The sequence below is a fragment of the Paramisgurnus dabryanus genome, chromosome 21, assembly GCF_030506205.2.
Source record: "Paramisgurnus dabryanus chromosome 21, PD_genome_1.1, whole genome shotgun sequence".
In the NCBI taxonomy this organism is placed as follows: domain Eukaryota; kingdom Metazoa; phylum Chordata; class Actinopteri; order Cypriniformes; family Cobitidae; genus Paramisgurnus; species Paramisgurnus dabryanus.
Window position 1 is genome coordinate 8,249,585 of NC_133357.1, and position 22,176 is coordinate 8,271,760.

The following is a 22,176-nucleotide window of genomic DNA, read 5'->3' on the forward strand; positions in this document are numbered from 1 at the left end:
CTCACTGTTTGTCTGTCTGATGTCTCACTGTTTTGTCTGTCTGATGTCTCACTGTTTGTCTGTCTGATGTCTCACTGTTTGTCTGTCTGATGTCTCACTGTTTGTCTGTCTGATGTCTCACTGTTTGTCTGTCTGATGTCTCACTGTTTGTCTGTCTGATGTCTCACTGTTTTGTCTGTCTGATGTCTCACTGTTTGTCTGTCTGATGTCTCACTGTTTGTCTGTCTGATGTCTCACTGTTTGTCTGTCTGATGTCTCACTGTTTTGTCTGTCTGATGTCTCACTGTTTGTCTGTCTGATGTCTCACTGTTTGTCTGTATGATGTCTCACTGTTTGTCTGTCTGATGTCTCACTGTTTGTCTGTCTGATGTCTCACTGTTTGTCTGTCTGATGTCTCACTGTTTGTCTGTCTGATGTCTCACTGTTTGTCTGTCTGATGTCTCACTGTTTGTCTGTCTGATGTCTCACTGTTTGTCTGTCTGATGTCTCACTGTTTTGTCTGTCTGATGTCTCACTGTTTGGTCTGTCTGATGTCTCACTGTTTGTCTGTCTGATGTCTCTCTGTTTGTCTGTCTGATGTCTCTCTGTTTGTCTGTCTGATGTCTCTCTGTTAGTCTGTCTGATGTCTCACTGTTTGTCTGTCTGATGTCTCACTGTTTGTCTGTCTGATGTCTCACTGTTTGTCTGTCTGATGTCTCACTGTTTGTCTGTCTGATGTCTCTCTGTCGGCCCGTCTGATGTCTCACTGTTTGTCCGTCTGATGTCTCACTGTTTGTCTGTCTGATGTCTCACTGTTTGTCCGTCTGATGTCTCACTGTTTGTCTGTCTGATGTCTCACTGTTTGTCTGTCTGATGTCTCACTGTTTGTCTGTCTGATGTCTCTCTGTTTGTCTGTCTGATGTCTCACTGTTTGTCTGTCTGATGTCTCACTGTTTGTCTGTCTGATGTCTCACTGTTTGTCTGTCTGATGTCTCACTGTTTGTCTGTCTGATGTCTCACTGTTTGTCTGTCTGATGTCTCACTGTTTGTCTGTCTGATGTCTCACTGTTTGTCTGTCTGATGTCTCACTGTTTGTCTGTCTGATGTCTCACTGTTTGTCTGTCTGATGTCTCACTGTTTGTCTGTCTGATGTCTCACTGTTTGTCTGTCTGATGTCTCTCTGTTTGTCTGTCTGATGTCTCTCTGTCGGCCCGTCTGATGTCTCACTGTTTGTCCGTCTGATGTCTCACTGTTTGTCTGTCTGATGTCTCACTGTTTGTCTGTCTGATGTCTCACTGTTTGTCTGTCTGATGTCTCACTGTTTGTCTGTCTGATGTCTCACTGTTTGTCTGTCTGATGTCTCTCTGTTTGTCTGTCTGATGTCTCACTGTTTGTCTGTCTGATGTCTCACTGTTTGTCTGTCTGATGTCTCACTGTTTGTCTGTCTGATGTCTCACTGTTTGTCTGTCTGATGTCTCACTGTTTGTCTGTCTGATGTCTCACTGTTTGTCTGTCTGATGTCTCACTGTTTTGTCTGTCTGATGTCTCACTGTTTGTCTGTCTGATGTCTCACTGTTTGTCTGTCTGATGTCTCTCTGTTTGTCTGTCTGATGTCTCTCTGTTTGTCTGTCTGATGTCTCTCTGTTAGTCTGTCTGATGTCTCACTGTTTGTCTGTCTGATGTCTCACTGTTTGTCTGTCTGATGTCTCACTGTTTGTCTGTCTGATGTCTCTCTGTTTGTCTGTCTGATGTCTCTCTGTCGGCCCGTCTGATGTCTCACTGTTTGTCCGTCTGATGTCTCACTGTTTGTCTGTCTGATGTCTCACTGTTTGTCTGTCTGATGTCTCACTGTTTGTCTGTCTGATGTCTCACTGTTTGTCTGTCTGATGTCTCACTGTTTGTCTGTCTGATGTCTCACTGTTTGTCTGTCTGATGTCTCACTGTTTGTCTGTCTGATGTCTCACTGTTTGTCTGTCTGATGTCTCGCTGTTTGTCTGTCTGATGTCTCGCTGTTTGTCTGTCTGATGTCTCGCTGTTTGTCTGTCTGATGTCTCACTGTTTGTCTGTCTGATGTTTTGCTGTCTGATGTCTCACTGTTTGTCTGTCTGATGTCTCACTGTTTGTCTGTCTGATGTTTTGCTGTCTGATGTCTGTCCGATGTCTCGCTGTCTGATGTCTTTCTGTCAGTCTGTCTGATGTCTCACTGTTTGTCTGTCTGTCTTACAGTTTGATGTCTGTCTGATGTCTCTCTGTCAGTCTGTCTGTCTGATGTTGTTCTGTCTGTCTGATGTCTCTCTGTTTGTCTGTCTGATGTCTCTCTGTTTGTCTGTCTGATGTCTCTCTGTTTGTCTGTCTGATGTCTCTCTGTTTGTCTGTCAGATGTCTCACTGTTTGTCTGTCTGATGTCTCTCTGTCAGTCTGTCTGATGTTGTTCTGTCTGTCTGATGTCTCTCTGTTTGTCTGTCTGATGTCTCTCTGTTTGTCTGTCTGATGTCTCTCTGTTTGTCTGTCAGATGTCTCACTGTTTGTCTGTCTGTGTCACTGTCTGATGTATTGTCTGTCTGTCTGCCTTACTGTCTGTCTGTCTGTCTTGTCTGTCTGTGTGATGTCTTGTCTGTCTGATGTCTCACTGTGTGATGTCTCACTGTTTGCCTGTCTGTCTGCTTGTCTGTCTCACTGTCTGATGTATTGTCTGTCTGTCTGTCTGATGTCTCACTGTTTGCTTGTCTGTCTGTTTCACTGACTGATGTCTCTTTCTAATGTCTGTCTGATGTCTCACTGTTTGATGTCTCTTTCTAATGTCTGTCTGATATCTCACTGTTTGATGTCTCTTTCCAATGTATGTATGTCTGTTTTTCTCACTGTCTGTCGTTGTCTGATGTCTGTTTATCTTGATCTTGGATCAGCTGGGTGTATTTGTGTTTGGATAGAATAGATGATTATTTTGTATTGCTGCAACAGAGCCAAATGTGACCCTGCCTGTGAACACCCAGCTAATGTCATTTATGCTTTTTACCATAAAATCATTCTATATAAAGTAAAGAACATTTGGTAAAAATTAGAGCCCGACCGATATGCGTTTTTTCGGGCCGATGCCGATACAGATATTAGGGAGTAAAAAAAGACCGATAACGATATATCGGCCGATATTCTTTATGTGTATATTATAGTTCAGTATATACTACTATTATACTAAAGTACTGTACATAGAATACACTATATACTTTAACATAATATACTGTATATGAATAAATACAATGCAATGCAATGATCACTCACATATGTGGTGATCACTCACAAATGTGGTGATCCAACACTTATATTGATGTGACAAAGATATGTACTATAGGCAAGAAGTTAACAATAAACTTTATTATCCAAAATTAGTTGGATATCAGTGCACTAAACAGTAAACTTGACTTATTATAAATAACTTTAAAACACAAAGAGAACAAAATACATAAAACTTGCATCATTTGCAGTTTTGACGAGAATAGCGTTATAAAGAGAAACTTATGAAGTCATTGATTAATATTAGCTTTACAGTAAGTTGTGTTCTTCACAAATTAGTTAGCCACTCACAGTTACGAAGACAATGCTTGACGGAGCACATACTAATGTACGCTATGTTTAATGTTGTGCACAACGTTTTTATAACACAAACCCAGGGTTCCGTGCAAACTTTAGACTTTTATAAAAATAAAGCGTCTTCGCTCCGCCTCTTTTATTTAGCAAGGGTGTAGAGTTGCGCGAGCTTATTGAATCAATTGCTAACTAACAACACAAGCAGCAGTAATCTCATATAGTGATATATAAGTGCACGGCTGCGCGTAGTTTAAACGTGTCATTTCTCCGTCTCGCGTCATTTCTCCCGCTTGCGTTTTAACTCGCAAGTCGACAAAGAGACGGATTAAAAACACCAAATGTAAGCGGGAATGCGTCTCTCTTGTCCATTTATAATCCAATCGACCAAAGCGCGTCTTAATACCAGGTGTAAAAATGTTGTGAAGAAGACACTGCGTGACTGCTTCAATGCCACCTGAACTGAGAGACTGACTGAACTGAAGTGAAAGGGGTGGGGGATTGGCTGGTGTCACTACAGTGAGTGATCTGGGTCGCCATTAGCAACCAGTATGGCGCACTCTGCTGGACAAACAAGTACTTACATCTTTCAAATGCATTTAATGTGTTCTGTAACAAACGTTCATATCGGCGCATATCTGCGGCTTATACGCCGATACAGATATATCTGCGACATGCTCATATCGGCCGATAAAATCGGCAAAACGATAAATCGGTCGGGCTCTAGTAAAAATATTACATTGATATCTTTAATATTGTCTCAGTAAGGCTATGTCAAAGATTTGATGAATTCCCAATTTGAAAACAAGCTTATATTTAACACAGCACCACAACTAAACCATGTTCAGAACTGTGTGTGGTTTTTATTCGTTCCCCACCAGCGTTGTTTAAGACACCCAGTGCCAGCATTTTTAATGATTTTCATAAAAGTTTAATGTCTTTTACTATATAAACATACAATGTATCAAATGAAAGACAGATCCAGGTGGTGGGGAAATAGTTAAGTATAGGTTTCATTCATGACTGCAGTGCTTTCTTCCATTGATACAATTATTCAGGAATGATGATGACTAACAGACTGATAAAGAAGTCTGTGGTGAAGATTTGATAAACTTTATGTATTAGGGTGCACCTGTTAGACATCTTTTATAGATATTTAGCTGATTTATTGCTCTTGACATCCTTCACAGTTTGATACAAAAATAGATTTATTTTATTTAAAGCCTAAAGTATCAAAAAGATTATATTAGTAAAACTCTGTAGTAGTGAATGGCACCCTAAGTTAGTGCTTTATTAAGCTATAATAAGTGAAAAATCAAATTGAGTAATATTTATATTTGTATACGATTAGTCGATTAATCAGACACATAATCGTTCGATTAATCGATTATGAAAATAATTGTTAGTTGCAGCCCTAGAAATATGCCTTTAGTGTTGAGCTCTTCTTACTTTGTTTCTCTGTATTTTATGTTGTAATCATGTTTAATGCACATATTTGGCTTTTGGAGTAAACACGTCCTTATATCGCCCTATATATCATTTATACCTTTATTTCTATAGCTTTGTGATGAGAGGATGAGAGTTTTTCACTTGCTGTAGTTAAATATCATGATTGTAAACTCGAGCTGTAGTTTGTGCTAAAAGAGTTTGGCTGTTGAATGGAAACGGAGCGTTTGTTTATTTGTTTTTTTTGTGTGGACTTGTGCAGAAGCGTCACATATCCCATGAGGTTTGGCTCGGTCAGCTTGTTTTCCCCTTGCGGTAGTTAACCTCACCGGTTTGGCCGAGTGAGATTTGCTCCTGAATGTCGGTGTGCTGTTGACGCAGGTTTCTGTTTGTCCAACAGCTTGATATTTATGAGTTTATATGAAATGCCTGCTGCCATGAAAGCGGCCAACATGAGATCGCCGGATGAATCTCAAACAGGTTTAGAAGCTTGTAGCAAATAAGGCCCGCAGCGAGGTACTGACCGCTTTAAGATCCCTGTAAAGTGGAGATTTATGATGCACTGCGACTTATGATGGCAGTTCTCAAAGATTCAGTGATGTCACACAAAACTTCTAAGCAGGGTTTATTAAAGCTGTTACTGATTCAGGTTAAGTGAGTTTCCAGTCGTGAGGGCGAGCGTGATTTTTGCCTCCAGTTGTTTTTTTATGGAGCCAAGACATAACCGCTTCCTCTCGCACCTCCAGCCATGATGTCATGGGAATGTTCTAGAACTGAACCGCTCACTGTGATACCGGACAATGTCAACACTTTGGTTTCAATGTATATTTAATATTATATTTCTCTTCTTTTAGTGGAAACTCTGATTGTTTAATTAGATTTACTTCTTAAAATGAATCTGATTGGCTAGAATGACTCTTGGGTTAAAATAATGCATTCTTTGTTTCAAGAGAAACTGTGAAGTCATTCCAGGGTAAATCCATTTATATTAAAAACAAGGTTATTTTGTGTATTTGATGTAATGCAATGTGTGTTTTATGGTTAAACACATTATTTTCCACATACCGTACATTATTGTTCTTCTATGGCCCGCCTCCCTGAAACGCGTTGATTTTGTACAAAGCGCATCATTCTGAAAAGTGCAGTGTCCTCCGATTGGCCTGAATTACAGGCTGTGAGTCAGAAGGGGGCGGGATTATGATAATGACCATCGTGTCCATGTCAACAGGCCCAGGAAGTAAACTGTTGCCTACAATTTGTATGTTTGTTGTAGTACCTTACTAATACACACTTACACACCAAAGGGATGTGTAAAATTGTGAATCGGAAAATAGGTGCTCTTTAACTCTTTCTCCGCCAGCGTTTTTTTTTTTTTTTTTTTTAAGTTGCCACCCAGCACCAGCATTTTTTACGGTTTTAAGGTTTAAAGCCTTCTGGAAAATGTTCTTCTTTAAATAAATACATATGGGTAGGTTTCTTCAAAAATCCTAAAAAATAGCTTTTTTGTGAAAGACTTCCGATAGATATCCGATTCAGAGAGATGATCAAAACATACACTGAGTTTGAACGGTTTGACGTGAGGGATTGCTTCTGAGTTTTGTAAGTTGGTGAATAATACGGATTGTTGGAAAATGTGGTGTAATAGAATGTGTTTATGTGGTTTATAGTTAAAAACACACTATTTTCCACATACTGTAAATTTTTGTAGCTCTAGATTTCACTCTCTTCCTGAAACGCACAGATTTGAAAACCTTTGTGTCTCTGATTGATTGGTCAGCTAATCTGTACATTTGAGATTGGTGTGAATATCTCTGATGTCAGCAGGAAATGTGACGCTCCTTACCATGTTTGAAAGATTAAATCACAATGCAATGCTAACAGGAGGAAACTTACAGGCTGTGAGTCTGAAGTGGGAGGAGTTATGATAATGTCGGCCTTGTCTACATCACCAATCCCAGGAAATAAACTGTTGTCTACAATCCGTGTGTAGTTAAATAAAATATATATTGTTAACAAGAACTAATACACACTTACACACCAAAGAAAATGTAAAATCATGAATTGGACTATAGTTGCTCTTTAAACATTGTCTCATGGCTGCAGTTGGCTGTGTTTTTATTGTTTGTTTGTTTTTGACAGATTTCTTGAGCTGGATACTCAGAAAACTCTAGGAGAAAACTTGATGTACCAGACTGTTGTGGAATACCCAGAAATCTTTGTGGTTCTGAAACGGCACAGTCAGGAGTATCTCACCCAAATAAAGGGTAAGAAATACACACACACACACACACACACACACACACACACACACACACACACACACACACACACACACAGTTTAAAGGGTTTGTATCATTTAACATCTTTATTCTCAGTGGATTTTGTTATAAAGATTTAGAAGTTTACATATTTCAAAGTTTAAGTAAAAAAATTGCAAATCAGCATATATTTCATATCTCATCATTCTCTGTGATGTTTTAAAAGGGGACATATCATGACAATCAGACTTTTTCCATGTTTAAGTGCTATAATTGGGTCCCCAGCGCTTCTATCAACTTTGAAAATGTGAAAAAGATCAACCCAGTAACTTAGTTTTGGTAAACCATTCTCTGCACGCACGTGAAAAATAGCTCATTGAAATTTGGCTCCCCTTGTGATGTCAGAAGGGGATCTTATTATAATAATAATGCCCCTTAATCTGCACTTAATCCAACCACGTCACTGCCATTTACTGCAGAGATCAGCTCATTTACATTTTAAAGGACACACCCATAAACAGCACATTTTTGCTCACACCTACAAAGTGTCAATTATAACATGTTATGATGAATTAACTGTATGATATTTTGAGCTAGAACTTCACATATGTACTCTGGTGACACCAACAATTTATTTTACCTTTAAAAAAGTATTGTGAAATATCCCCTTTAATTAAATTACAATAACGAGAATTGATCTAAACCACCTAAATAGTCCTAAAAATAGCACACTTAAAGGGATAGTTCACCAAAAAAATATTTCCTCCCCCATAAGCTATCCTCAATGTATACAATTATCTTTTTTTAAGATGAACACAGAGATCATCAGAGATTAGAAAATGTCCTGGCTGTTCAAAGCTTTATAATTGAAATAATTAATTTATAATTTAAAGCCCATCTATCCTTCACAGAAGTAATCCACGTGGCTTCATTGGTTAAATAAAGGCCTTCTGATTTTGTAAGAAAAATTTCAATATTTAAAACTTTGTAGTGGCGTAATGATGAACGCTCAATATCCTCTTGTATAATGTCAATATCCTAAAAAATGTTTTTGTTTTTGATTTCTATTTTTTGACTGTTGTTTTGTTTTGCTCTCTGCGCTTAACTATGCCACTACATTATGGTGTAATTTTAAATTTTATTGGTAAAATATCCCTTTAAAAAGAGGTAGAGGAACCCCAGGGAACACATATGGGTGATTATATAACTGCAGGGACATTTGGTGTCCAAAGTCATTATTTTCTGCTTTTTGGTTATATTTTTAATTATTAGATACTCATTGTCAAGATGTTAAAGGCAATAACAATATAATATTCCCTTTAAAAATGTGTGACAATCATGATTTCCTGTTGTTCAGATTAGTCCGTGTCAGTTTAGTTTGTGTGTGAGAGAGGTTCTGTGTATGACTGCCAGTTTTGTTACATACTGATTGATTGTGTTTACATGTTAAGAGATTTCCTGTGCACATTTACTCATCACGCTTGTTTTCAGAACACATGTGCAGTTTTATTTTTGGCTGTTGTGTATTTGCAGCAGTAGTAAAAGACGCTTGTGAAAGAAGAACGTATTATAAACAGAAAGTTTAGTGTAAATGCTTCATCAGTCGTTGGTTGCTGCTGTATTTGTCAAGATGCCTGAAGTGATTGCACCATGTGTTTACTCAGTGCTGGCCAACCTGTGATCAGTTTTTACATAATCTGTTTGAAACATTTGTGGGTTGGGGAAACTGATGGGTGCTTTGGCAACTCTTGTTTTATCCACCAAATGAAAGCTTAACATGCATTGTCTGGTTCTTCTAGAGCGGCTCTCCAGTGCTGCCCCCGGGAATCTCTCAAGAACGTCAGATGAGACCGTTTCTAAAACATCCGCACATGTGGAAAAGAAAACAAAGGTCATTTCAGATGCTGATGAGCTGGAGGATGGAGAGATTCGGAGTGAGGAAGATGGAAGTGATGATGATGATGATGGTGACATAACCGATAAAACAGCACCTGAATCACATCAAGAGGCTGGAGGTCGTGATGATGATGATGAACCTGATGAAGAAAAGACTGAAGGTTGTATTGACAGTCTAGACCTTCACATGAAGATGCAATCCAAGGATCGTCTTCCTCACGACTGTGACCCGGATATTCAGATGGACTTTGGACATGGATCAACCTCAGTGAGCATCGACAGCAGAACTGAAGAAAGTTTGACTGTTTCTCATGTACTTGAAGATGCTGGTGGTCGGGACCCAACTGAGACTTTGAGCAGCATCAGTCAACAAACTCTGCTTCCCAGAAATGACTGCATCCATGACAGAGATTTTAAAAACGTTGATGGCTCTCGTCAAACCTGTACTGTTGAAAGCGATGGTGTAACATGTGCTCATATTAGCGCTTCTGTAAATGAAGGCCAGGAAAACACGCGCACTAACCTGCATGGAGACGACACTAACATTTATGCTAGCGTCAGTCATGTATGTGCAGATAGCAAAATAATAAATCAGCATTATATCCATGATAGCATAGCTGCAGAGAATCTGGATGTTTCTGCAAATAAGCATCACACTCCTACAGATATCCAGTCTGAAAATGATAGTCATGCCAATATCAGTGATAGCGTTGATGGGAAAAATGCTAATGCTAATTCTCATGAAGATCACATTCCTGCAGATATGCACACTGAAGGTCCGAGTCAGGCTAACATATGTGATAGCGTAGATGAAGACAATGCTAATGTGGTTTCTAGCGATGGTTACGTTGCTACAAATATACACATTGAAAGTGCAAGTCAGGCTAACCTATGTGATAGCGTAGATGAAAACAAAGCTAATGTTTGTGTTAGTGAGGATCGCGCTCCTGTAGATATCCACGTTGAAGGTCTGAGTCAAGCTAATGTTTGTGATATTGTAGATGTACACAATCCTAGTGTTTGTGCTAGCGATGGTTATGTTGCCACAGATATACATGTTGAAGTTGCAAGTCAGGCTAAAATATGTGATAGTGTGGCTGTAGATAATGCTAATGTATGTGCTGGCAACGGTTCCATTACTACAGATATCCACATTGAAGGTCTGAGTCAAGCTAACCTTTCTGATAACATCAATGTAGACAATGCTAATGTTCATGTTAGTGAATGTCACGTTTCACTATGTGATAACGTACATGTAGCCAATGCTAATGTGGGTGCTAGCGATAGTTACGTTGCTACAGATATCCATGTTGAAGGTGCGAGTCAGGCTAAGATATGTGATAGTGTACACAACGCTAATGTGGGTGCTAGCGATAGTTACATTGCTACAGATATTCATGTTAAAGGTGCGGGTCAAGCTAACTTTTCTGATAACATCGTTGTAAACAATGCTAATGTGTTTGCTAGCGATGGATACAGTGCTAGAGATATACATGTTGAAGGTGCGAGTCAGCAAAACATAAGTGATAGCGTAGATGTAGACAATGCTAATGTGTGTGCTAGCAATGGTTCTGTTGCTACAGCTCTACATGTTGAAGGTGCTAGTCAGGCTAACATATGTGATAGCGTAGATGTAGACAATGCTAATGTGACTGCTAGCGATGTTTACGTTAGTACAGCTCTGCATGTTGAAGATGCTAGTCAGGCTAACATATGTGATGGCGTAGATGTAGACAATGCTAATGTTTATGTTAGTGAGAGTCACGTACTTGTAGATATTCACAGTGAAGGTTCTGCTCAGGTTATTGTCTGTAATAGCGTGAGTGATGTTAGCGGTCAAGTTAGTTATCAGTCTGTCTGTGAGAGTAAACCCAGAGTTTGATAATCAACAGATATAAGTTCAGAAATAGCATATATCATCAGATAATGATAATAACAGTAACTGTTACCACAGTGATGTTTAGGTTGACCTGATAAAAGAGATTGGTGACTTAACACTGTGTTCATGGTTACAGATAAACTCAGAGATGTTTCTCCAGCAGCTTCTCACTTCTGTTATTCAACTGGACAAATTATGACCTTTTTTTTCTGGTGTTTAATATTACATCAATTCTGTTACAGAGTCAAATTCAGTTTTTCATTTTGGTGGGATTGGGAAAGTTAGCATGTGAGGATTAAAGCAAGCATAACTAAAATATTTATTGGAAAAAGAGGCTCACGTTATATAAAGCATTTGATTTATTTGAAGAGTTTTGTTGTCAATTTGTGTCTTTAATAAACCTCCATTCCTGCAGGTTTCTGTGTTTGAGTTTAGTTTGGTCAGATCTGCTTTATGTCTCCTATTGTTTGTTTATGCTGTTATGAGGTGTGTGTTTATTGTTGTTGTATGTTTGTGTTTGTTTCTAATGTTTTGTTCTGGTACATAATTGACCTCACATCTATCACGTCGTCTTTAAAACCCTCTAAGAACCAATGGCTGTGTTTGCAAAAGTAAACTACCACACTTCTAATAGTATTTTTTCAGTAGGTGAGTTTTCTGTACACTTTAAAAATGAGCAGTACACACTGTATGAGATTAAGTATCCCACAATGCAGTGCATCCACTTTACATTGCACTGAAACAAATGAAACTCATGATTATCCTTTTTAAAATTAAAAATGTAAAAGTGCACAAATGAAGTAATACTCAGATTGATGAAGACTGTTAATCTTTGACATGTTGCATACTTGAACCTAATGCAATGCAAAAAATGACTTTATAACAGTGTTTTTGTCTAGTTTTCAGTGCAAATATCTAAAAATTCTTAAATTAAGATGCTTTTTCTTGAAGAAGCAAAACGACACAAGAAAATAGTCTAGTTTTAAGAACAAAAATATCCAATTTAAGTGATTTTGTGCATGAAACAAGCAAAAAATCTGCCAGTGGGGTAAGCAAATTTTTCTTGAATTTAGTGTTTAAGAAAAATTTTCAAGATTTTTTTGCCTACCCCATTGGCAGACTTTTGCTTTTTTATGCACAAAATCACTTCAATTTAATATTTTTGGTCTAAAAACTAAACTTTAATTTTAGTTTTTAATTTTCTTTTTTAATTTTGCTCATCAAAAAAAAAGCATCTTAATTTAAGAATTTTTAGATTTTTTTACTGAAAACAAGACAAAAATACTAAGATTTTTTTTCTTTAAAATCATTTTTTGCAGTGTACAAACCTGTATAAATTTCTTTGTTCTGATTCTGATTCTGAATGGCGCTCATAAATGGTTTGGTTACAAACATTCCTCAAAATAATTCAAAATTCAAATAATCAAAAATTCGATTACTTACAATGACATCTACCGCTACTGAGAGATATTGATAGTTTTGCTTTTTAAATCGCACACGTGAGTTGGATGCCTTTTTCTGCCTCTTGATATCCAGGATATAATCTCCCCTGATCATCGCCTGTTTTTAAACAATCTGTTGATGTCCAATAGGGAAAAAATGGCTGTTATCTGCCAAAACTGAGTATAGGCCGATCTGTGCGTCCTTATTCACAAGAATTAATTAAATGCTAACATGTTATAGCACGTACACCAACCTCATGCACACAGTACAGTTCTTAAAAGCAAATGCATTCTTTTAAAAAGAAAGCAACCACATTGCAATGGTTAGTTTAGTAATATTATTTTACTATAAAATGCTAACTTTTATCAAACATTAAAAGACAACATATATATATATATATGAGCAGATCAATGCATGTTCTCTGTAAGACTAAAGGTGTTGTGAGACACCTGACATGTGAACCGTTAAGCTAAGTTGCCAAGCAAAAATAACAACAGGAATGCTCATGCGGTGAAGAGGTCTTGCATCTGCTGTATAAAAAAAAACTTAACCAATCACATCAGGCGGTCAGTGAGACTGACTACAGTCCAACAGCTCATGTTTGGCAAGCCTATAGTTGTTATGAACATTTCTTGGTAAGCGTACAGTATGTCACAGTGGAGTTGAATCTGTGGAGTTTGTTTCAACAAATAAACTCCTCAGTCTCAGGACACTGACATCTTCTCTTGATTTTCTTTAATTCATCGTTAATGTTTACGTAACGCTGTCTGCTGTATGTGCTCACTGCTTATATCTGTCTGACATTAGATGATGTGTGTGTGTGTTCACAGTCATGGCTAGTTAAACAATTTAACCGTAATAATTCCCCATTGGCAGAGCTGCTCACACACCCCTTTACATCACTACGTCAAGCTGTTCATCATTTATAATTCAACTCCTGTGTTACTTTACTGCAGGGGTGCTCAAACTGGGGGGCATGAGGAGATGCCAGGGGGCCCTCAGTTTATTTCATTTTATAAAATATATTAATTTATCGGAAATTCTGTAATCCCATACAGCAAAAATACATTTATCTTGCCAAAAATTAGTTTTAGATATATGCTTAATACATTTTGTAGAAAGTTAAGCTTAATTAAATAAATTTTTAAATTTGAACATATTAGTTTTAACCTTTATATACAGCGAAAAATAAGTATTTGACATATCAGCATTTTTATCAGTAAGGGGATTTCTAAGTGGGCTATTGACACAAACTTTCCACCAGATGTAGCCATCAAGCCAACTATTGAATTCATACAAAGAAATCAGAACGTTTAAGTATACAAGTTGAGTCATAATAAATAAAGTGAAATGACACTGGGAAGTATTGAACACACTTTGTTTAATACTTTGTAGAAAAGCCTTTGTTGGTGATTACAGCTTCTAGACATCTCTTGTATGGAGAGACCAGTTGTCTAATTTGCTCAAACTGCAAAAAATGATTTAAGCAAAAAAATCTTGAAGATTTTTCTTAAACACTAAATTCAAGAAAAAATAATTTGTACCAAATCACTTAAATTTGATATTTTTGTTCTAAAAACTAGACTTATTTTCTTGAAACGTTTTGCTCATCAACAAAAAGCATCTTAATTGAATAATTTTTTGAAATTTTTACTGAAAACAAGACAAAAATACTTTTTTTCTTGAAAATCATTTTTTGCAGTGCAGGAGTGATTCTGGCCCATTCTTTCACACAAATGGTCTTTAAATCTTGAAGGTTCCTTGGGCCTCTTTTATGAACTTTGATCTTCAGTTCTCTCCATAGATTTTCTATGGGATTTAGGTGATTCATTTTAAAATATATTTTAGGAACATCAAATACATTTCTAATTTTACAACCCATATTGCAAAAAATATTTTTCCTTGCCAAATATAAAAGTAAGTATAACATTTCTATGTATAAAATATATAATTGTAAGTATATTTTGCATTATTTAGCAATAATATTTTGCATATTATTTAATTGTTATGTTTACAGGTTTGTAAGAAAGTTTTTCTTCCTATGCAACGTAAATATAAATGCTTTAAAAAATATATATTTTTGTAAACATATTTCAAAATATTTTTCTGTACATTTATTTTTTGTATATTCTAAATATATTTAAAATTATATATATTAATTTTTTGCCATATAGGATCCAGTGTTCCCACGGAACAGAATTTCTGGAATATGACGGAATTTTAAAAGTTATTTTCCAAACGTTGAAAGTCAAGGAATATCGGGGATTTTTGTATGTTGCATTAAATTTTAGTATCCATTAATGAAAATGTAATCCGCTTGTTAACTTGTGACGTAAGCTGAGTCCAAGCCCACGCTGACTACAATTCAAACAGCTGTTGGCACTGCTTATTCGTTTCACACATTTAAGCTACATTTTTATAAACTCATGGTGCTACATTATTCAGGCTCACAGCATCCCGGACATAAGTCATGGAAATTTAGCTTTTTAGTCAGGGAATTTGACATTGGGAACCCTGAGGATCAAACCTCAGAAAATATAGCTTAAGGTGGGTAGGGGGCACACAGCAAAAAGTTTGAGGACCACTGCATTAGATGAGGAACCTGAGGAACCTGGGACTTTGGGGACCTGGTGGGGTTGTGCTGAAGAGTTTCACCCTCCCAGATTGTAGAGATCAGTGAACCGGTTCTGTTTGTAATGAGATGTCTTATTTGTGATTGTGGTGTCAGCTCTGTGTGTGACCACCAGGGGTCATCGGATGGCTGGATGATGGATAGATGAAAGCCCACTGAGGGTTCACCATTGAGTACTGAAGAGAAACCGTAATGATGATGCAGATTACTGAATGTGTTCTTCTGAAAGCATTAGTTTGTGTCTTTCTGTCAGTACATTTCATTTCCATTAGATGACAGGAAATGTTCTACAGAATTAAAACGAGAAGTCACAGACAAGGCCTTGTCCTGTAGTCTTATGCTCTGTAGATAAACACATGTTTTTCTGTCACACACAGAATGATGAGATGCGTGTTATCCATCTTATTTAATTCTTCCCTTTTCAGACATTGAATGACTGCTGCGTCAGCTATATTGTCATATCTCAAGGAAACGTCTGGATCGCTGTCACACTCCAGTTGAAGTTTGCTTGTCCTACTTATCTTCTTTGTTGTGTGACACAGCTGTCCGTTTCTGTTCCCGTTGTCACAAAGTCACGCTGGCTTTAGGGCAGGATCTCAAAGTTGGGTATTTTTAGCAGAATGTCCTCAAACTAAACAGTCTGCCTCCAAATTCTTTCCAACATCTGTTAGACATCAGCGCGTCTGTGCTGGGATCCATCACTGCATTCCTCAGCCGGTTCTCCTTCACCTGGACCAAACCTCACTGCAGATATATCTCACTGGCTGAAGATGGACAGCAGCGCTGTTTAATGTGTTATTGCAGAGATAAAGGTCTTAGATCAAAGATAAGATCGCTCTTCATTGAACCCATGTGGGTTTCGATTGGTTGGTTTGGTTTTTGGGCTGATCTTTGATCAGTGTAAGAACTCCTGCAGTTGTGCTTGATAATCTAACGCCCATCGATTTGGGGTTTATTAGTCACGTGTTGTGGTTTCATTCAACAATGTCAGTTATACAAGCAACCCTCCCAGGAATGAATCATCTGTATTTATACCAAAAATTCATTTAAGAAATGGAGAATGCAAGGTGTGTAATTCATAAATAAATCTTTTTATTTGTTACATATAAAATTAGATAATTTTACACTTTATTCCAGTATGACAACGTTCAAATAAAAGAGCTACGTTTAAGATAAATAATATTAATAACAATATTAAAAACATTCATTCAACCTTTAAGCAACTCATGTCATTGTTAATCATAATCGTCATGGAGTTTGATTTCTTTAGCTGCCGAACATCAGGAGAAAGTTACTGTGTACTAGTTGGACAAACTCAACTGGGCGTCATCGATTCGAGTTCAAATGATGCACGTGTATATCTACAGTTGGGAACATACACACATACAAGTCTACAGTTTGGGTCATGTTTTGTATTTCGACATTAAACTATACATTGAACATTTTATTATTAACAACTACATTGTACAACTCATTTTGTCTTTACATGTTGCTCCATAACGAAGCCATAAATAGTTTTGCTCCAATGTGGAGCACCAAACAGTGCACTTCTTTAAAAGTCCCCGTAGCGTAATTCCGTGGGAATCTGCATGCAACAGGAGATGGAAGTTGATTGGGCAGCCGACGGTCCAGCCGGCTTGCTATTGGTCGTCGTGACGTCGCGTTCGTCACCTGAGGGGGGGGGCGGGGTGGGATTCCCCGCTCAGTCTCTGAACTTGTGGATGTCGTTGAAGAGTCTGTAGAAGGGGTAGGAGGCTTCGTTGCCATGGGAACAGTTGTAAGTGCACTTGCAGGACTCGATCATCATGACGTTCTTGTTGAAGGTCTCGCCGTCTTCGCAGCGGAACTTGACGCGGATGGTGCGGGTCTGCTGCGGGCTGCAGCAGCGGCCGTCCACGCAGGAACCGCAGTACCTGGGGCGGTACTTTTTTAGGCTGGAGCACCCGGCGTAGGTGAACTTCACCGACTGCATTGTCTTTTTGGTACGGTTGCACTTCTTTCCTTTCTGTTGAAGAAACGAGAGTGAGAAAGGTTAGTCGGATGCACTCGTTTACCTGTCGGTAATCTGTGCGGTGTGTTTTTGGGCATGACTCTTACCTTGAGGCTCGTGTACGGTGACTGGCTGCAAGGGCGAATTTCGCAGATCCTGGTCTCCTTCATTAGCTTGCAGTCGACGTTGTCATTGGTTACTCTGGTGGAGATTCCGGTCCCGCAGGTCTTGGAGCACTGTGACCAGGGTGTGGTCTGGACGATGCACTTCTCGAAAGTGCGTGATTCTGGCTGCGATCGGAAAGCTGCGAATGGAGGAAGACCAGTTTAAAACTCCACCCAAAACGTGCATGTATTGTCACCCAGGCAGATAGAAAGAGGAGACTTACCAGGTAGAGATTTCAGGCCAGCGTTGACAATGGAGATGAGCTCGTTTCTGTTGGTCAGGTCGCTCTCGGAGTCGTCCAACGTATGCTTGTTGCCAAACAGCTTGTCGAAGGCTTCCCTTTGCTTTCCATCATCGCAGACCCATTCCTCACAGCACTGGCCTGGCACTTTGACCAGTCTGGGGTTGGCACAGCCCAGCGTGGGCAGGGAAAGCTCCTGCGGGCACAGTGGAATGCAACCCACCGCCCCATCGATGCATGTGCACTGGTGCTTACAGTTTGGCTGGAAACTCTCTCCGTTCTGATAGATCCTGCTATTGTATTCGCACGGCCTGCCCTCTGATTTGGCTGTGAGAGAGAAAAAGGAGAGGATATTTTAATTTGGTGGTCTTAATGTGTTACACATCTAAACAGTGACAACAGTGTAAGGTTCTTTAATTCAAGCATGCAGGTTCGAGCTTTATAGCCACACACTTTCATCCTGACCACACGTGCATTTCATTTAGTGTCTTAAATAAAGAATAATGAGAAACAGACCTCGGCAGATGCCTCTGGTGGCCCCGTGGCTGGCCCCAAAGTTGCACTCCAGGCCCTTGGTGTGGTCGCAAGGCTCTGTCCTGCTGCAGTCCTCGTTCAGCTGTCTGGCACAAACTTTGCAGCAGTCGCAGCCAACTGACACCAGACTGACTCCAGGCGCACATCTGGGCACCTCAGTGGGGCACGAGCACTCCGCCGGGCAGCTGGCTAGAGCCTGAATGGAAAAACACACAAGTTAGTGACTGTATAGGAAAATATTTAGCAGGAAGAGTAACAATAAATAAATATATAGATCTTTAGATGGATTTCGTTTTTGTGGTCCTGCTTGATAATATATCGAGCTCAAAACATTAGACAGCGTGTTCTTGAGTTCAGGTAGACAAAAGCAGAACACAACACACCGAGACGCGTTTCGATGTATTTGACATGACTCGTGCGTACTTAGTTTAACAATTAAACAGCGCGTTAACAGTTTACAGACTATGTGTATGCTCATAAAGTCATATACAGAAAAGTCTCTATTCTAAATCATCATGTGAAATATGAAGCATTAAAGTAACTTACCGCATTAAAGTGCGCAATAACGACGAACAGAAGAGCCCAAGTAAACATCTTCGCTTTCTGTTTCTAATGTGTAGTTAAAGAACAGTTCCTCGGTTTAAGTCCTTGTTTGCGCGTCACTCTCTCGCGTCGCGTTCGCGGTTTTTAATCAAGCGTCTGAAGGCACTGCGCTCTGAATGCAGGAGACGCGCTGCGCTCCTTCTTATATACCACGGCGGAGCGCTGACGTCACCACAAACTATGCGCGGAATGTTTCTTGGCGCGTTTTCCATCCGAGTTAAGCACCACCCTGTCTAACTTTCCTTTTTCGCTCCTAAATGAATTTTCCCCTCTCGCCGAACACGTTTCTTTACCGTTTCCCCCTATGTATTTCTCTTTTCACGTTTGATTTATTCTGGGTTTGCGTAAAGTAAGTGCGTAAAGTCCTGTTTTTCATCTTAGAGACATTTGCAGTTCGTTTATCACAAATGTTTATTCCACATTCCATGGCTTCCATTACGAGAGACATTATGAACCACACTGTTTACCATTAAATCCAGTACAGTACAAACTTCCTTTATGTAGGTTCTTATTTCAGTATGATGTAATGGTACTATTTAATGTACTATTAAGACAACGTCCCTTTATTTTTGGAATCGTCGTGTAGTGTTAGCTTTATTACTCGTCTTTAAAGAATGTCGTGGGCCCCCAGGGGTCCATCAATGGCGTTTTGCGCGTTCATTCCGAGCGCGTCACACATAGTCTAAAGTTAATACACAAGATGCGCGCATTCCATTATCCAGACCAGGAACGCGCGTTTGGGAAACTCATTATGACGTTTATCCGTCTATAAACGTTTCCTTCATCATTCCTTTTGGAAGTTTAAATGTTTAAAAACTTCTCTGTGCCGTCATGGAGACTAAAAATGGAATTATGGAATAATGTGAGTGTTTGGAGACGTTGCGGACTGACGCTTTACGTAGTCTATTTTTGGCTGGGCTCGTCTCTCTCTCTCTCTCTCTCTCTCTCTCTCTCTCTCTCTCTCTCTCTCTCTCTCTCTCTCTCTCTCTCTCTCTCTCTCTCTCTCTCTCTCTCTCTCTCTCTCTCTCTCTCTCGCTTTCGCCGTACTCAACAGCTCTAAGTGACTCCAGATGTGAAGTCTGACTCCAGACGTAACAATATTACCATATTTGGTCTGGGCAGTTTCTTACATTATTAACATTTCTGTCGGAGTTATCCAACCACAAAACATTCCTGACAGCTTAAAGGATCTTTAACTTTGCTCTCCGTGGAGGAAATTCCTTCAGCTAATTTAATATTCATACAATCTGTCTATCACGTAGTAAAAGAAAAGTGCAACAGGCATCCAATTTTCCTTATAAGATGTGGAAAAAATAAAAGCGTGGACTGTTTTTGCGAGGTTCAAATAAGTGGCATTCCACTGAATTTCAGAGATTAGGACAGGGGTCCTTGAAAAGACGCAAACCAAACCGACTGTGGGAGGAAGGGAAAGTATAAGATTTGAAACGAAGAGAACCGATAAGTTAATTCTACTGTCTCATACAGAACAGAGTCCTGAAGTGTCCTGATGGTCGTTGGTACCTGAGATAAGATGGGGAGGACCTTTGGAGACCTGTCATCGCAGGTGCGTCTTTTATTTAGTTCGTCTGTGTATTTGTTCCTCTGTGAAGATGATGCCATAATTAGTTGACTATCTCTGATGGGTAACTGGTGTATAGAGAACAGGTCAAATACAGTGCGCTTTACACAGGTGTCGGTTGTAATTTTACCGGATTATGACACTAGATGGTGATGTGCGGTACTGTGCCATTATAATAATGATTTGCAGGTAACCTTATGATGTGGTTATCCAAACTAATCATTTATTAAAGGACTTTTTTTTAAAGGATAGTTTAGAGAAATATAATTCATTTGTCTTTATTTACTTCTCCTCGTGTCATTTACTTTCAGTTAATCTGTGGGTACTGAACCCACAATCTGTCCTAGCCATGCTGTCTTTTTTATATACAATGAAAGTAAATGGTGACTGAGACTGTTCAACAAAAAAGAAAGTATTTGTGGTTTGTAAAAACATTAGATGTGAATAACTGATGACAGATTTTTTCTTTGTTTTTGGTGAATTGCCCACATTACTGTGGAATGAGTTTAAAAGAGGCTCATCCAAACAGTAGAGTCATGTTTTATATTTATTGTTTCATCACTTTAAACCTCAAAATGTTTCACTTGAAGTAAGCATAAAATAAATGACATTAAGAAATAAATGAATTCTGCCTTATAAGGGGAGATATTTGAACCCTCACATCGCCGTCTATTAAACCTCATCTCACTGGATATAAACCTTCTGTTTTTTTTTTTTTAAGACAGTCAGTCAAAGTCTGTCAGATTTTGTTCAATGGTATCCCTCAGGTTGCGTGAAGTGGTATTTCAAGAAAAAGTGTCCGAATACCTTTTGGGCCCACTGTACTTTCGGGTAAGTCTGCTTTTACCATTGATCTAATGAGGCCAAAGGCAAGGTGTTCCCTGGAGAGAGTGACCGTAGGGTCCGTCCAGTGAGAAAATGAGCTCATGGTTACGTTGACATCTGTTCTTGCACATGCCGTTTGGAGACGGTTCTCCATCTCCCCTGACGAGAGGGGCGCGGGTTTTAGGAAACAGTGCTGTCATTGTATTCCAGTGGAGTCACCCCTCATTTTTCTGTTCTGGAGTTACACATCCAGGAACCATTACAAGAGCGTCTTTCATTTGTAATGGCAAACATAATATTTTCCATCGGCCTCACGCTTTCTCCAGCGCCTTGGAAGCGCTTCACAATAGTGGGTTGGCCAGGACCATCGATTGCAAACGCATGACTCAGTGGTCTAACACCCCCCACCCCGGATCCAAAGCCCCTTTAAAGGAGAATTGAATAGCAGCCATATTTTGAGGTTATGTAAAGCTCCAATCTGGCTGTGTTTATTTTAATGCAGGATGTGGCCTGACACCTTCTCGATGAAACGGCTCTGCTGTGAAAGCTCTCTCAGATGTCATCCAAGTATTCAACCCTGTTTACTCTTTGGCTTTTCATAATTCATAATTCACTGAAACTATGTGATGTCATTTCCTGTCACTGCTCTGTGAATGAACTGTTGTGGAAATCATTTCGCTCACTGCAGGCCTGCAGTCTCTGAATCATTGTCCATAAAAAAAGATTTTAATAATATTTTAAAAGACAAAACAAAAGTGGTTGCTTGTGTAAAACTTACAACTATGATGCTGGGATGACCTGGACGGTTGGCACAATGTTGCTGAGTAGTTATGATCATGCAATGTTTTGGTTCTGTGTGGTTGCTGGGGTGGTCTGGATGGTTGCGTGCTCTGGGTAAGACTTGGGTCCCATGCAAATCTCTTTGTTTTGTGGTTTATGTATTTATTTATTTTAGATTGATCCCCAGGAAATTGAATCGTAACAGCAAATCTCTCCCTATCAGGTTTAAACTTAAGAGAATGACACTTTTGATATGAACAGTTTGTCTAAATAAATGAAATCCTCTGGTCTTGTGTGTTTTCGGACAGCTGTTCACACCTGGAAAAGATCAGTATTTCATGTCC

General features: G+C 39.0%; 3 protein-coding genes across 4 annotated transcripts in view; 2 read left to right on the forward strand and 1 right to left on the reverse strand.

Moving 5' to 3' along the window:
- Positions 1–11,454, forward strand: part of znhit6 (zinc finger HIT-type containing 6) — a 31,033-nt gene extending 19,579 nt beyond the window's left edge. Inside the window, exons 9-11 of one of the 2 annotated variants that reach the window (XM_065269079.1) lie at positions 7,147–7,271; positions 9,065–10,129; positions 10,226–11,454. In XM_065269079.1, the coding sequence (XP_065125151.1) occupies positions 7,147–7,271; positions 9,065–10,129; positions 10,226–11,043 (2,008 nt within the window). In that variant the 3' untranslated portion in view covers positions 11,044–11,454. Of the gene's footprint in view, positions 1–7,146; positions 7,272–9,064 lie in introns of both variants that reach the window. The other variant, XM_065269078.1, reaches the window with a different exon arrangement.
- A 4,731-nt stretch (positions 11,455–16,185) lies between these two features.
- ccn1 (cellular communication network factor 1) lies at positions 16,186–18,772 on the reverse strand. The gene is made up of 5 exons (XM_065269051.1): positions 18,592–18,772; positions 18,028–18,241; positions 17,494–17,838; positions 17,213–17,409; positions 16,186–17,120 (listed from the first exon to the last, which is right to left on the reverse strand). The coding sequence occupies exons 1-5, from the start codon at positions 18,637–18,639 to the stop codon at positions 16,818–16,820; spliced, it is 1,107 nt and encodes a 368-aa protein (XP_065125123.1). The 5' UTR covers positions 18,640–18,772; the 3' UTR covers positions 16,186–16,817.
- A 1,178-nt stretch (positions 18,773–19,950) lies between these two features.
- The window catches only part of ddah1 (dimethylarginine dimethylaminohydrolase 1), a 47,619-nt gene continuing 45,393 nt past the window's right edge, over positions 19,951–22,176 (forward strand). Inside the window, exon 1 of the mRNA XM_065269041.2 lies at positions 19,951–20,212. Coding sequence (XP_065125113.1) covers positions 20,180–20,212 — 33 coding nt within the window. The 5' untranslated portion in view covers positions 19,951–20,179. The remainder of the gene's footprint in view (positions 20,213–22,176) is intronic.

Excerpts from the sequence above, each read along its gene's own strand:
- ccn1 (XM_065269051.1), bottom strand. The coding sequence starts at position 18,639 with ATGTTTACTTGGGCTCTTCTGTTCGTCGTTATTGCGCACTTTAATGCG. Across the intron at positions 18,242-18,591 it reads TTATTGCGCACTTTAATGCG|GCTCTAGCCAGCTGCCCGGC; the intron begins GTAAGTTACTTT and ends TTTTCCATTCAG. Across the intron at positions 17,410-17,493 it reads TGGCCTGAAATCTCTACCTG|CTTTCCGATCGCAGCCAGAA; the intron begins GTAAGTCTCCTC and ends CTCCATTCGCAG.